This window comes from Heterodontus francisci, chromosome 8 (assembly GCF_036365525.1).
Source record: "Heterodontus francisci isolate sHetFra1 chromosome 8, sHetFra1.hap1, whole genome shotgun sequence".
Taxonomy (NCBI): domain Eukaryota; kingdom Metazoa; phylum Chordata; class Chondrichthyes; order Heterodontiformes; family Heterodontidae; genus Heterodontus; species Heterodontus francisci.
Genome location: NC_090378.1, coordinates 109,607,039 through 109,619,737, shown reverse-complemented (window position 1 = coordinate 109,619,737; position 12,699 = coordinate 109,607,039). Strand labels below are relative to the sequence as shown.

Sequence of the window (12,699 nt, the reverse complement as noted above, 5' to 3'; positions counted from 1 at the left end):
CTACTACTGTACCTAGAAAAATAGCTCACTTATGTGCACCGACTATCATTACCATAATGGGGGTTATGACCAGATGAGAAAGGGGTCCAGGGGTTCCCGCTCAGCCTTTTCCTGGTTTGACCGTAACAGGGTTTAATTTTTAAAACACTGTTTTTAGCTCCCCCTCAGTGAATCCTGTTCACCGCTCTCCAATTGTAAGGCAGAGAAATCAACCAGACAAGTTTTCTTAGATTTAAACAAGAAAGGTGTAAGTTTATTAACCTTAAAAAACTAATTCGGTTATAACGACTATGATTATGCGACTATGCTAGCATGCATACATGATAAAAACACACGCAGATAGAGACAGAAAAGGAGCAAGAATTCAGGGGAAAGGTTTGAAGCTGTAGCTGGAGGTCATTTACTGTCCTTTGAGTTCAATGTAGAGTTTTTAATTGCAGTTAAATCTTGCCATTTCGTTGGGGCACAGTGCATGCTTTCAAACTTGTTTCGATGTAGAAGGCTTCTCTCTTGAGGTTTAAGTGACTTCAGTGGATCTGGAAATTCGTGAGAGAGCACCAGGAAGAGAGATCTTCCTTCTCAGTTGTCTTCAAAGCAGTCTCTGACTTCAAACTGTCCTGTGAACACAATTCAAACCTCCAAGTTGGAATACTGGCTTGGTCCACCTTCAGTGTCTGGTGATCAAAATCTATTTGGGTTAACTGGATCAGGGAGCAGTTCCATTGTCTTTTCCTAGGCAACTGTCTCTTAGACTGCAAATTTTTCCAGCCACTGTTGATTTCTTTAAACAATTCATCTCTTCAGTCCAGAAAGAGTTTAAAATTAATGTTTATATGATGAAATTAATATGCCCCATTCGTGGCAGGTGGGGTCTTCATGACAAGGTAATTACTGTTTTCGCCTGAACAATCAAAAAAACATATTAGAAACATAACAATATAATTATCAACTTAATTTTCTGCCACCCAAACCAGGAATTCAGGCTGTGTTACGGCTCCATGGACGCTGGCAGCTCATACCTTGCGTAACTGGCAATCTTCATATGAGTCCAAACAGTGTTGAGAAGGATTTTCCACCATTGGGAATGGGAAAGGGGAGTGTATTGCAGCTGCGTGATCCTGAGTTCAAGCAAAATTCACATAATAGTTGCCAATGGAAGATAATCTGGTACAGGAACCCCGGCAGCATCCCAAGTGAGGGAATTCTCCTCTACTCTCTAACCTCATCCCTCACCAACCTAAGGACATTGAGAATATCTATAACAGCCCTAAGATCTGATAACTCAACTTGTCTAGGATCAAACTTGGAGACTACCTGGTCTGTTGTGCTTAGTACAGCACTGGGCAGTGAATTTACTCAATTGGTTATCAGGGTGCTCACTAACCACTTGATTTAGATCAGAGAAAGACAAGAATGTACATGATTGTGGAAAAAAACCCATTGTAGTTCATCTGACTGGCTCCAGATAGTCTTCTCCAATTCTCAAAGTTGAGTGACATTTGCAGGTTGAAGGTATGTAAGGAAAAATATTCAGGACATTACAAAAAAAGACTGCAAATTCTGTAGTTGTAAACATTCATCTGCAACACTTCCATGTATAAACAGGGAGTGAAACATTCCCTAAAATTTATTGATTGAGCAAAATTTTGTAAATGCCTAATCTTCAAAATAAATCCCAAATCTACATGGATCTTTTATTTTTACTTTAAAATGCAATTAACGTCAAGTGGTTGCTTACTTCAAAAATTGGAATAGATTACTTCCTCAGCCTTCACTTCCTGCAACAATCTTCAGGCTTCTGAAAAGCAAGCTTGGCCTCACCCAATCACCTCTTTTTAATTTACCTCATCTCTTTTACGCTCTTCAATGCGTCAGCAAGTTGAAAGTGCTCAGCCAGGCATTCAATTTAAGGTTAAACCTGAATTGAAGAAGTAAAGCTTCAGCAGAAATCTAAACATTTTTTAAAAATGTGCATATATTGAAGAAAATCCCTACAGTTAATTCAATTACTTTTTCCAAAAATTAACTTCCAACACATTCCAGTAGATTATAGAGCCATGTCAAAAGTTAATTCCAGCTCTACAACAAACAATGGCAGGCTCATTTTACTGTTTCTCTTAATTATATATGTTGACCCTTGTGGCTTGACCCCCACATATGCACAAGGGTCTGAAGATTATGATTAGCGGTGTTTTAAAAGTTGTCTTGACACCTGGATTTCTCTCCCTAGTACAAACAAAATGTCGGTTATTATTCCCTCCTTATCACATAAGTGCAAAACTTCAATGAATTGGTCACTTGAGTTAGTGAAGATTAGAATCTGCTGCCATGGTTAACAAACCTAATCCTCACTATTTTATGATCCTATTTTAATTTTGGCACATCTGCATATTAGCTCCGATGGTTAGCAAACAGGGATCTTTCTATTAAAAGTTGCAACTAGCACCCTATAAATGCTCCCTCTTATTCAACAGCCCAGTAATTTTTTTAAAAATTACGATCCTTAACGACAACCCGAAGCCTGTCTTTACTACAAAGAAACCTTTTGTTCACAAAAGAAAACCAGTCAGAATGGAAAATATCAAAGAGTTTGGATTTATTTGTAGAAATTTTTTTTAAATTGAGGAACACCAACAGAAGATGATGTTACCCTTTGCTAAACCAGGGATAACAAATGCTTGTAAAGCTGAAACACCATACAGACTTTCTCAAAAAGGAGGTTAGACTAGTTAATCCATTATCTTTTACAAAAATCCAATATTAGGACAACAACATTTCAGTGGTATCAACATTTGGAATCCACTGACGTTTCATTCCCCCCAAAGAGAACAATGCTTAACCAGGAATCTGGGAACTGTGTTTAAAGTAAAATTAATCTTTTCTTCTAAAGAATCTTCTGATATAAATTCAAATTTAGGGGCTGGAATGCTTTTTATATCCTCAGGGTCAAAGAGAACAGGGGGCTACTTTGATTCGGTTCTGAATTTGCAGAATTCACCTGTTGCAAACCCTGTGGGACAAGGTTAATGTTCACATCTCCTCACTTAGACTTATCAGCTGATCGAGCAGAGAGGGTGCCATGACTTCAAATAGAATTCTCTGCTTCATCACAAATAAATCTGGGCTTCTGGTGCTTTCTTTAATACAAGCGTATGTTTGGACTGATCAGGGAGACAGAGATGGAGAGTGCAGTTTACTTCAAACAATGTTCAGAACCATAATAGATCAATGATGGGACTGCATTGACACAGTGAACATGCCGTCAGGGAGTAGTTGTTTCAGAATCAGATCCGTGTACAGGTTATGGTGGGTTTAAAGAGACAGTTTACATAAACTGAAGTCTAGTTGTATTCCTATCAATTTAGTAAAACTGTGATAATAGTGCAGGCAATTATAAGACTATACACTGGATCATCACTTCCCAGGATCCATTCAATGCCGAGCATATAAATTTGATTTGATACAAATTATGTCAAAATGGTAAAATGACTTATTGTAACCACTTAGTGAGAGTGTAAGTTGGGAAATTAGAAGGCTTTATAAAATATATTACAATATCAAAAGTATAAGGGTGGAGATAAAATAGGCATTTGTTTTAGGCTGATTATAACCAATCAAGAGTTCATAAATCGATAATTCTCAGCTCCATCATACAGCCTTGAGATATAGTCTGAAGTTAAGGTGTTTCAGCAGTGGTGATTGCAGTCAGCAGAGGCCACCAAAGGCGATATTCAACTTTACTTAAATGAAGTAATGTATAGGGCAGTCAGCACAAAGACATGGAACTAGACAACCAGGTCAAAGTCATCTCTCTGGGGAAGAGAAAACAAAAAGGAAAATTAATGCACATCTTCTAGCCTGTTACACCAATCAACAAATGTACATTTCAAAGATATTTCAGATTAATTTAAAAACATGTAAAACTTTTTTGAAAATTTCATTATACATAAAAAGAGACAATGCTGGAACTGCACAGGTGGCCAGGTTAATATTTTCAGTGTGTCCCTTCATCAGAAACACAAGTTCAAAAACAGTCCCCCATAATGCTAACTTTTCACCAGCTCCCTCCACTTCTTAATCCTCCCCTTTGACCAAGCTTTTGGTCACCCCTCCTAAAATCTATGTTTTGCTCGGTATCCATTTATTGACACCTTTGTGAAGTGCCTTGGATTGAAGGCTTTATCAATGCAATTTCCAACAATGGCCCTTTTTGTTTTACCTTGAGTTGGTTTCAGTCCCAGGCTTTATTAAAGAAAGTATCAGCGTTTATATAATGCATATCATGGCCTCAGATGCCCAAACTGCCAATTAATTACTGTCTGACGTGCTGTCAATGTTGTTATGTAAGCAAATATGTGGCCACCAATATGCTCACAGCACAGTCTCACACACAGCAAATGAGATAAATGACAGGTTAATTTGTTTTGGTGAAATTAGTTGAGGAAGGAATGTTAGCCAAGACCCCATGAGAACTCCCTGCTCCTCTTTAAATACTGCCAGAAAATCTTTTATGTTCAATTCAAAAAGGTGGATCGGATTTCAGTTTAACATCTTATTCAACACACATCTCAAGACAGTGCAGTGCTCCTTCAAAATAGCACTGGCGTTTCAGGCTTGATTATGTGCTCAAGTCCTGGTGTGGGGCTGGAACCTTTGACTCAGAGAAGAGTGCTACCATTGAATTAAGAGTTGGCTGGCTATTCAACTCCAGACAGCATCATAGTTTTGCCATATTCTGTCTTCATTTTTCTTTTTCCAAAAATATACTTTATTCATAAAATTGTAAAAGTACATTGCATAACAGTTCAAATTTGGCACTGTATGAAGTGCAATACAGTTCAATTTCTTTCATTACAGTATGTGGCACTCTAAATGTAGTGAGATACCTCAATTACAGGTTATATTGACAATTGTACATCTCATATCAAACATACAGCCTGAAGGGTTTTACACGGGTTCCAGCCCCTTGGTGCCCTTCGACAGTGGCCTTTCCCCATTGAGCCTTTGCCGCAGCTGCCCCAACCTTTACCGCATCCCTCAGCACTTAGTCCTGGACCTTGGAATGTTGCTAGTCTGCAACACTCGGTCATAGACAGCTCTTTGCACTGGAAGAACGAGTAGTTTAGGGCAGACCAAACAGCATCTTTCTTCGAGTTCATGGTCCTTCAGCAGCAGTTATGTCTGGCTCGGTGCGCGTCTCTGGGAACAGCTGTAGAGCACAGCGTTACAGATCTGCTCGGGATGAACCTCAACAAAAACCACTGCATCGCTTTGCAAAGGAACATCCCAGAAGGAGGTGGGCGACAGTCTCTTCCCCACTGAGGTTGCCTCAAGGATAGCCTTCAGTGGGAAACATCTGACAGGATCCATCATTTCCTGCAGGGTCTTGAGGACGTCACATGTGGACCATTTCCTGATGGACTTGCAGTCAAAGGTATTGTTCTACACTTTTCCACAGCAAGGTCCAAATAAATGGAGCATTCTGTGGCAACATGGTCAGACCCATCCTTCATCACACTGAGGACAGATAGAACCTCAGCATGTAGTGACACTTGACGTTTGCGTACTGACGGTCTGCACACAGCTTGACGCGGCTGCAAACAAAGGTGGCCACCAGGATGAGGGCAACGTTGAGTATGTTTTTTCTCCCCTTTATCTGGAGATTTGTACATCATTTCCCCAGGGACACAGTCCATCTTTGATCTTCAGATAAAGTGGAAGATGGCATGGGTGACCACCGCAGCAAATGAGTGGGGTATGGGCCAGACCTGCGCCATGTGCAGCACCATCAAAAGCACCTCAAACCTGATGACCATGCTCTTACCTGCAATGGAGAGGAAGCGCTGCTCCCACATGCCCAGTTTCTGTTTCACCTTGGCTTTACGCTCCTCCCAGTTTTTGCCGCATGCCCTGGCCCCACCAAACCATATCCCCAGCACCTTCAGGTCGTCTGACCTGATGAAGGGGACAAAGGATTGGTTGGCTTAGTTCCCAAAGAACACGGCCTTGCTCTTTCCACTATTTACTTTGGTTCCTGAAGCTAATTCGAACTGGTTGCAGATGCTCATCAGGCTGCAAGCTGACAGTGGATCCGAACAGAAGACAGCAACGTCGTCCATGTACAGGAAGGCTTTGACCTGACTGTCACCCGTCTTATGCCCGCATCCTTCCTGATGGACTCAGCAAAAGGTTCGATACAGCACACGAACAAGACAGGGGAGAGAGGACAGCTTTGCCAGACTCCAGATTTGATCAGAATGCTTTGATTGAAACAGAACTACTGATGTTTGTGCAGAGCAGTTGGATCCCATTACAGATACCCTCCCCCAAACCCATTTTGCAGAGCACGTCCATCATGTAGGTGCATGATATTCAGTCAAAGGCCTTCTCCTGGTCCAAGCTAATGAGGCAGGTGTCTACCCCTCCTTCCTGCACATAGGCGATCACATCCCTGAGTAGCTAGAGAACTTCCTGCCAGGTACAGTGCAGGTCTGATTAGGGTGGATCACCAACTCCAGAGCAGACTTGACCCAATTGGCTATGATCTTGGACAGAATTTTGTCATCCACGTTAAGCAGTGAAATGGGCTGCCAATTTCTGATTTCCTCTTTTTCCCCCTTCTGTTTGGAGATGAGGGCGATGATGCTTTTCTTCATGGATTCTTATATGTTGCCTGATGGAAGCATACTCTCCTAAACTTCCAGAGGACTCGGCTGATCCAGTCCCACAGAATTGAATACAACCCGGCTGGTAAGCTGTTGCTTTCGGAAGTTTTATTCGTCTCGTAGAACCTGACAGCCTTTATCAGCTTGTCCAGAGTCAGCGGTTTGTCCAGACTCTCCCACGTACTGCCGTCTGACCTCTGTGTTCTGTCTTCGTCCAACAATCACACACAGACCCCACTTTCAGCTGGGGCCAAAGAAGCCAAATTAGTGTCTCCATCACTGCATTCCTTGACCAGTTAAGTAAACATGGAACACTGTTTCACCATGACACCTCCCTGGTCTATATGACCAAGTTCCAAAGCAAGCACTGCTTCTAGGCACTGTGCCCCTTTCTACATCACCCTGACCAAGTCATCATTTCCATCTGGCAGGACAAGTGTCAAGCTCCAGCCAAAGAATCAGACTTAAACTGGTAGTTAAGAATAAATTATAGTATTGGAGTGACTTGTGACATAGTGCACAATAGATTCTGAAATTCAACATTAACTCTACTTCTCCCTCCACAGATGTTGCCTGACGTGCTGAGTATTTCCAACATTTTCTTTTTTATTTCAAATTCTGAAGTGCGTTAGCTTCAATTGTCAGGCTAAAGGAGAAAACTAAAATCCACCAAAAGAACACCTTGGGCAAATCCTCCCCCGCCCCCCGCCCCATCGAATTAAAGGCACAAGTCAATCACAAAAAAAAGCATGCAAAAGATTTTCGAGCAAGTTGTTTAGAATATAATTCTTACCTCTTCATTGTACTCCATTACATGCTGTTTGATTTTTGAGGAGTCCACCCAGGTTACATAGTCTTCCGTATTCCTGTAGGTTTGGTACAAAAATGACCATGTTAATTAACACAGATATTCAAAACGTATTTGGACTACCTTGTACTAAGGCTGATAAATGAACAGTCTTTTACACACTATAACCAGTATTTCCAGTTTTACACTGCTCCACACAATGCCATGTTTGTGCTGTCAGGCACTTTTACCAACAGAAGGGACAAAACAAACAGTTTCTCCCACAAACTGATCCACCCACTGCTTATGCCCTTCTCATAATAAAACTGCCTTTGAAGCAACTTGACTCCTCCTAGTCTGAGACAGGCCAAATTCAAATTTAAAATGATTATAAGCAGTGCATGTGCCAGCCTTTGTGTAAGGAGCTTGCTGACATATGCAGTACTTCGCCTGTTTCTACCTACCATTCTGGGGGGCTAAGGTGCCAGTTATGCTCTGACCACACCCAAAAACGACTGAGGGCAGAGAAAACCTGAGGCAAGCAAGCATTAGTCTGGCTGGCACTTTTCTCTGCTGCTGAACTTCATTTTCATTACCAGGGTTCTTATAGTGATGGAGAAACTCCTTCTTCAGCTGCTGACTGTTTGGGAACCCATTGAAAACATTCCTTTCAATAACAGCAGCTTTTTACTGGAATTGTTCAGCTCACAGCGGAAATCAAAAGCCAAACCATGGCAAGTAGTGTGAAAGTTTAAACAGCTTTTCCGATGTACAGGCTATATTTATTCCACTTTATGTGCCATCAAGTGTTATGATTATGGCTGTCTCATAACACATAGGGCTGAATTTTACAGACCCCCTCCCCGAAGTTGGGAGTCATGGCAGGGGGTGGAGCCGGAAAATGCCTCTGGCAGAGGCCCGCCACAGGCACACCCGCGCCCTCCGATTCCCATCCGTAGCACCGAGGCGTAACACTGGTTTGGGGGTGGAAGGGGGGTGGGGGGGACAGGTAAGTTTTTCAGTGTGGGGGGTGGGGTGGGGGGTTGGGAGGGTAGCAGGGTCAAACTAATCACATTGGTTTAGGGGATGGTGGAAAGGGTTAGAGTTTAAAGCTTATGTACTTGGTGGGGTGGGGGGGGGGGGGGGAGGTCAGGTGGGCAGGGAAAACGTTTTGTGGGTGAGGAGAGGCCAAGTAATGCATTGCATGGTTAGTGGTGGGGCGGGGGATGGGAGAGGGGCAATTTAAATGTTTTTAAAATTTTTTGAAAGTTGTTTCTTTAACTATTGAAATTAAATGGAAAGACTCAGAGCCCTTTAACAATGGCGTCAGCGCCTGCGCAAAGGCTGCTGATGCCATTGCCGGGGACGGACCGTCCGCCCCCTCCACGTCATCAGGGTGGGTGGTCCGCCCCGGCTATTTACACGAGCCACCACGCTGAATATCACGGCAGCTCCGCGAGGTGTGGTCTGTACGGGGGACCGCCACTGTTTACGTCCGCCACATTGTAAAGTGCAGAACATAGTGTGTGCTCACAGCAGAAGGGTAGTTACTATAAATAGACTAAGTCCTCTATGAACCAATATCTGCACCTTTATATATGCTACGTGTGTAATGGGATGTCACGGGATTGATAGTTACCTCTAACTACAATATGTCACACTGGGAAACAAGTTTTGTTCAATTTGTTAATGTTTCCAATGTTTTTAATTACTGAAAAAACTAGGTGAAGAGCTAAAGTCCATTGTCAAAATAATATCAAAGTGGAAAACTGCAAGTGATAGGACAAGACACATTAAGAACTGGAATACAGAAAACACACAAAAGATTCTAAGTTATGTAAAATTTGGTTAGAGAGCATTCTGAAAGCTCAGAGAACAACAGGGAAGATATAATATAAAATAAAAACAGATCAGGCAGCATCTGTGCAGACAGAAACAAAGTTAACGTTTCAGGTCGATGACCTTTCATCAGAAGAACAGATTTTTTGAAGTTTCTGTTTTTATTTCAGATTTCCAGCATCTGCAGTATTTTGCTTTTGTAGGCATCATAGCTGCAGTGTACAGGTGGCTGTAGATGACTGAATTTATGCCTTAAACTCTATTCTGGAATGGTTGCAAAAGGAAAATCATACTAGATAGAAATGCAGCACTTGTTTTCTTGGGGATTACACAGACTTCATTCCATTACACAAGAATTTTTTGTTTAAAAAATGGTTAATTCAATTTTTCTTCTGTATAGATTTGGCATCTTAATAGAAGTGTCCAATCACACAGGCAACCTAGAGAAATTGTACTGGATGGTAATGAGCAAGTTATTGATTTTCCATAGACGAATGTATTATGCAGCTACCCACCCCCAGCAAACAACGGTTAACTGTTTCCAATGGGGAATATAAAGGACCAAGTTCTTCGTCTCCCCCTCCCCCGATTTGGTCTCCCTGCGCCTATCACACTGGATCAGGTGCTTTCCTTTTCGAGGGGTCAGATCAAGCATGTTCCAGTTCTGGTGCCCAACCAGAGTAAGCCAGAGTAAGATGAATCAAACATATTGTGTGTAGAGAAATGGTTTTATCTGTGAATACCTTACTGCCTGTAGAACTCAGTTCCCACCACTAGGAGGGGACACTCCCTTTACAATGAAGTTCATCACACTGGTGTAATTAGATTCACAAGTGACCAACTAAAACACAGAATAATGTCTTAAAAATTTGGTTGCTGCTTTTGTCACATTCAAGAACAGTGGGTGTGTCCTACCCAGGGACCCAATCACCACATTCATGCTGGGCTGCTGCAATGTCTTGGAAACAAATCATCTCCAAATGACCTTCCAAATACTTTAACAACTTTGCAACTATCATGCAAAATAAATTTTAAATACTGTAAGCAGTTTGGTACATATCACATTTAATATGGACTCATGTTTTATTCTGTTCCAGAGAAAACCCACCCTTTAAAGACATAACATCCCACTCCCCCTCCCCAAACACTGAATAACAGAATTGTTACAGCACAGAAGGAGGCAATTCCACCTGTCGTGTCTGCGCTGGCTCTCCGAAGGAGCATTTTACCTAGTACCACTCCCCTGCCTTCTCCCTGTAGCCCTGCACATACTTCCTTTCCATGTAATAATCCAGCGCCTTTAATTTCATGCATGTATGAAGCTATTAGGGCTAATTAGCAGGCTGTTCTCTACAGCTATGCCAATGCTCTCTTTCCCTAGCCTCTAGGAGGCAATGAGGTGACAACACCTGTTGCTGATTTTCCCTCCCCACTCACTCCACAAGATTAAGCCATGACCTCTTCACAGTGTCCATTTGCTCTACATAACCCAATAGAAGGAGCTGAATAGAAGCATCAAACCTGCAGCCTACCAACTCTCTGGAATTCCCTTTTGAAGCTTCAAAACCACTGCTAAAATCAACTTTTATTCCCTCAACCCACCCTCAAAAGTCAAAGTTCATGCATGCCTTCACCACCTCAAGGATGAAATTCTAGTGTCCTCATTGCTCGCCACCAACATCAACCTTTCATAGGCTTCAACTCATTGACAACTTTGCAACCCACATCCTCACTCTCATCTCCCAGCTCCAGTAGCATCGACTACTCCAACATGGCCAGTTCAAAATTCTGGTTACAGTTTCGAAATCCCTCCATGGCCTCACCGCATCATGCCTCAGTGATATCTTCCTGCCTTATGTCCATATGAACACTCTCCAACCTAACACTGCTTTCTCCTCACTACCCTCTTCCTTCGTCATTGCCAACTGCTCATTCAAGTTCTACATACCAACATTGTGGAACTTTCTACCCAGTTCTGACCGCCCTCCCTGCTTTGAATCACCCCCTCTTAGGCAATGCTTTTCTTGCCCCAACCTAAGATCTCCATTCCCTGCACATCAGTTGTCCATCACATTATCTTCCTCCTTATCGTAAAGAGTTCTGAGACATTTTGCTGTAGTGAGAATGAATAGGTCATTAATTTTGTAACTAACTGCCAGAAGTGATTGAATCACCCATTCAAACAGCTTGGGTATAACAAGTGACAGCAGTATATAGGCATCTTTCACACAATTACTGCTAACAACCCATTCACGTAAGTACTGAATGTGACATATGCAGCACAATATAAAGCAACCAGTAACTAGACAGACAGACTTGCATTTACATAGCGCTTTTCACGACCACTGGACATCTTAAAACATTTTAAAGCCAATTAAATACTTTTGAAGTGTAGTCACTTATAATGTAGGAAATAGTGAAAAGAAATATTTTTACCCAAAGAAACCATCATCTGACAGCTTGGAGAGGCAAGATTTAGATCATGCCTGGCCCCTATAGTTTCACACAATCCTCTGAGTCACAAAACAAAGCTGGGATTTCACTTTGGGCATGAATTATTCATCCTGATTTTTTGTCCTACACACCACAAATGATCATACAATTTTACAATCCATAAAGTGCAAGTTTGGCAGTGGGAGGCAGGAAGAGGGTTAAGTTCGTGCTTCAAATTTTTGTGCGACATCCGATCTCCTACATGGTTTCTGGCCTCGAAGCAGCCTCCTTCAGCTGGAAGGGTAAATTAGTGAACCACTGACTACTGCTCAGCTTCAAGACAATAAGTCCTTCTATAGTCAGGAAGCCAGAGGGAAGTTTTGCTGTGGGAAACTGCAGCTTGTACCAGACATTGAAACATAAAACAAACTGGTTCAAATGTCAAGGAATGCTAGGATATGAGCCCATGGCCTACAGTCAGTAAACCTGGAAACTATTGCTTCTGACTCTCCTTCCCCAGAATCGACTGGGGTGGGGTTTGGAGGGCCACACAAAATACAGGTATTGGGTATGCTGAGCATGGTAGTAAATTGTGCTGATTTGGAGGAAAAGCAGGGACTGAGTGATTAAATACTATCCTCTTTACCTCAGAGACCTGGGTTCAAACCCAGCACAGACTTCCAAAATAGAAGCTTCTTCTGCGGACTGGCTGTAAGGATGCCACAAGAAATGAGTGTGGACCATTTCAATTCAGCACCTAATGCTCATGGGCCCACATCATGAAACTGGCACAAACAGACAATGTCACTTAGAAAGGCCAGAGGACGGAGGGCGTGTAAAATGGAAAATCACAGTATACAACGGGCTGCTCTGCACTTTGCTTGGTTTTCTCAAACCATACCATAATTCACCTGGCCGTGCTTGATGCTTATACCAGGTGTCTAAAGTCGAAAGTGTTCTATTTATCCAGTGCAA

At 42.2% G+C, this 12,699-nt stretch overlaps 1 protein-coding gene across 1 annotated transcript in view; it reads right to left on the bottom strand.

The window, feature by feature from the left end:
• Positions 1-2,574: 2,574 nt before the first annotated feature.
• The window catches only part of imp3 (IMP U3 small nucleolar ribonucleoprotein 3), a 355,078-nt gene continuing 344,953 nt past the window's right edge, over positions 2,575-12,699 (bottom strand). The window contains exons 6-7 of the mRNA XM_068037927.1: positions 7,459-7,531; positions 2,575-3,812 (exon numbers count right to left, since the gene is read on the bottom strand). Coding sequence (XP_067894028.1) covers positions 3,786-3,812; positions 7,459-7,531 — 100 coding nt within the window. The 3' untranslated portion in view covers positions 2,575-3,785. The remainder of the gene's footprint in view (positions 3,813-7,458; positions 7,532-12,699) is intronic.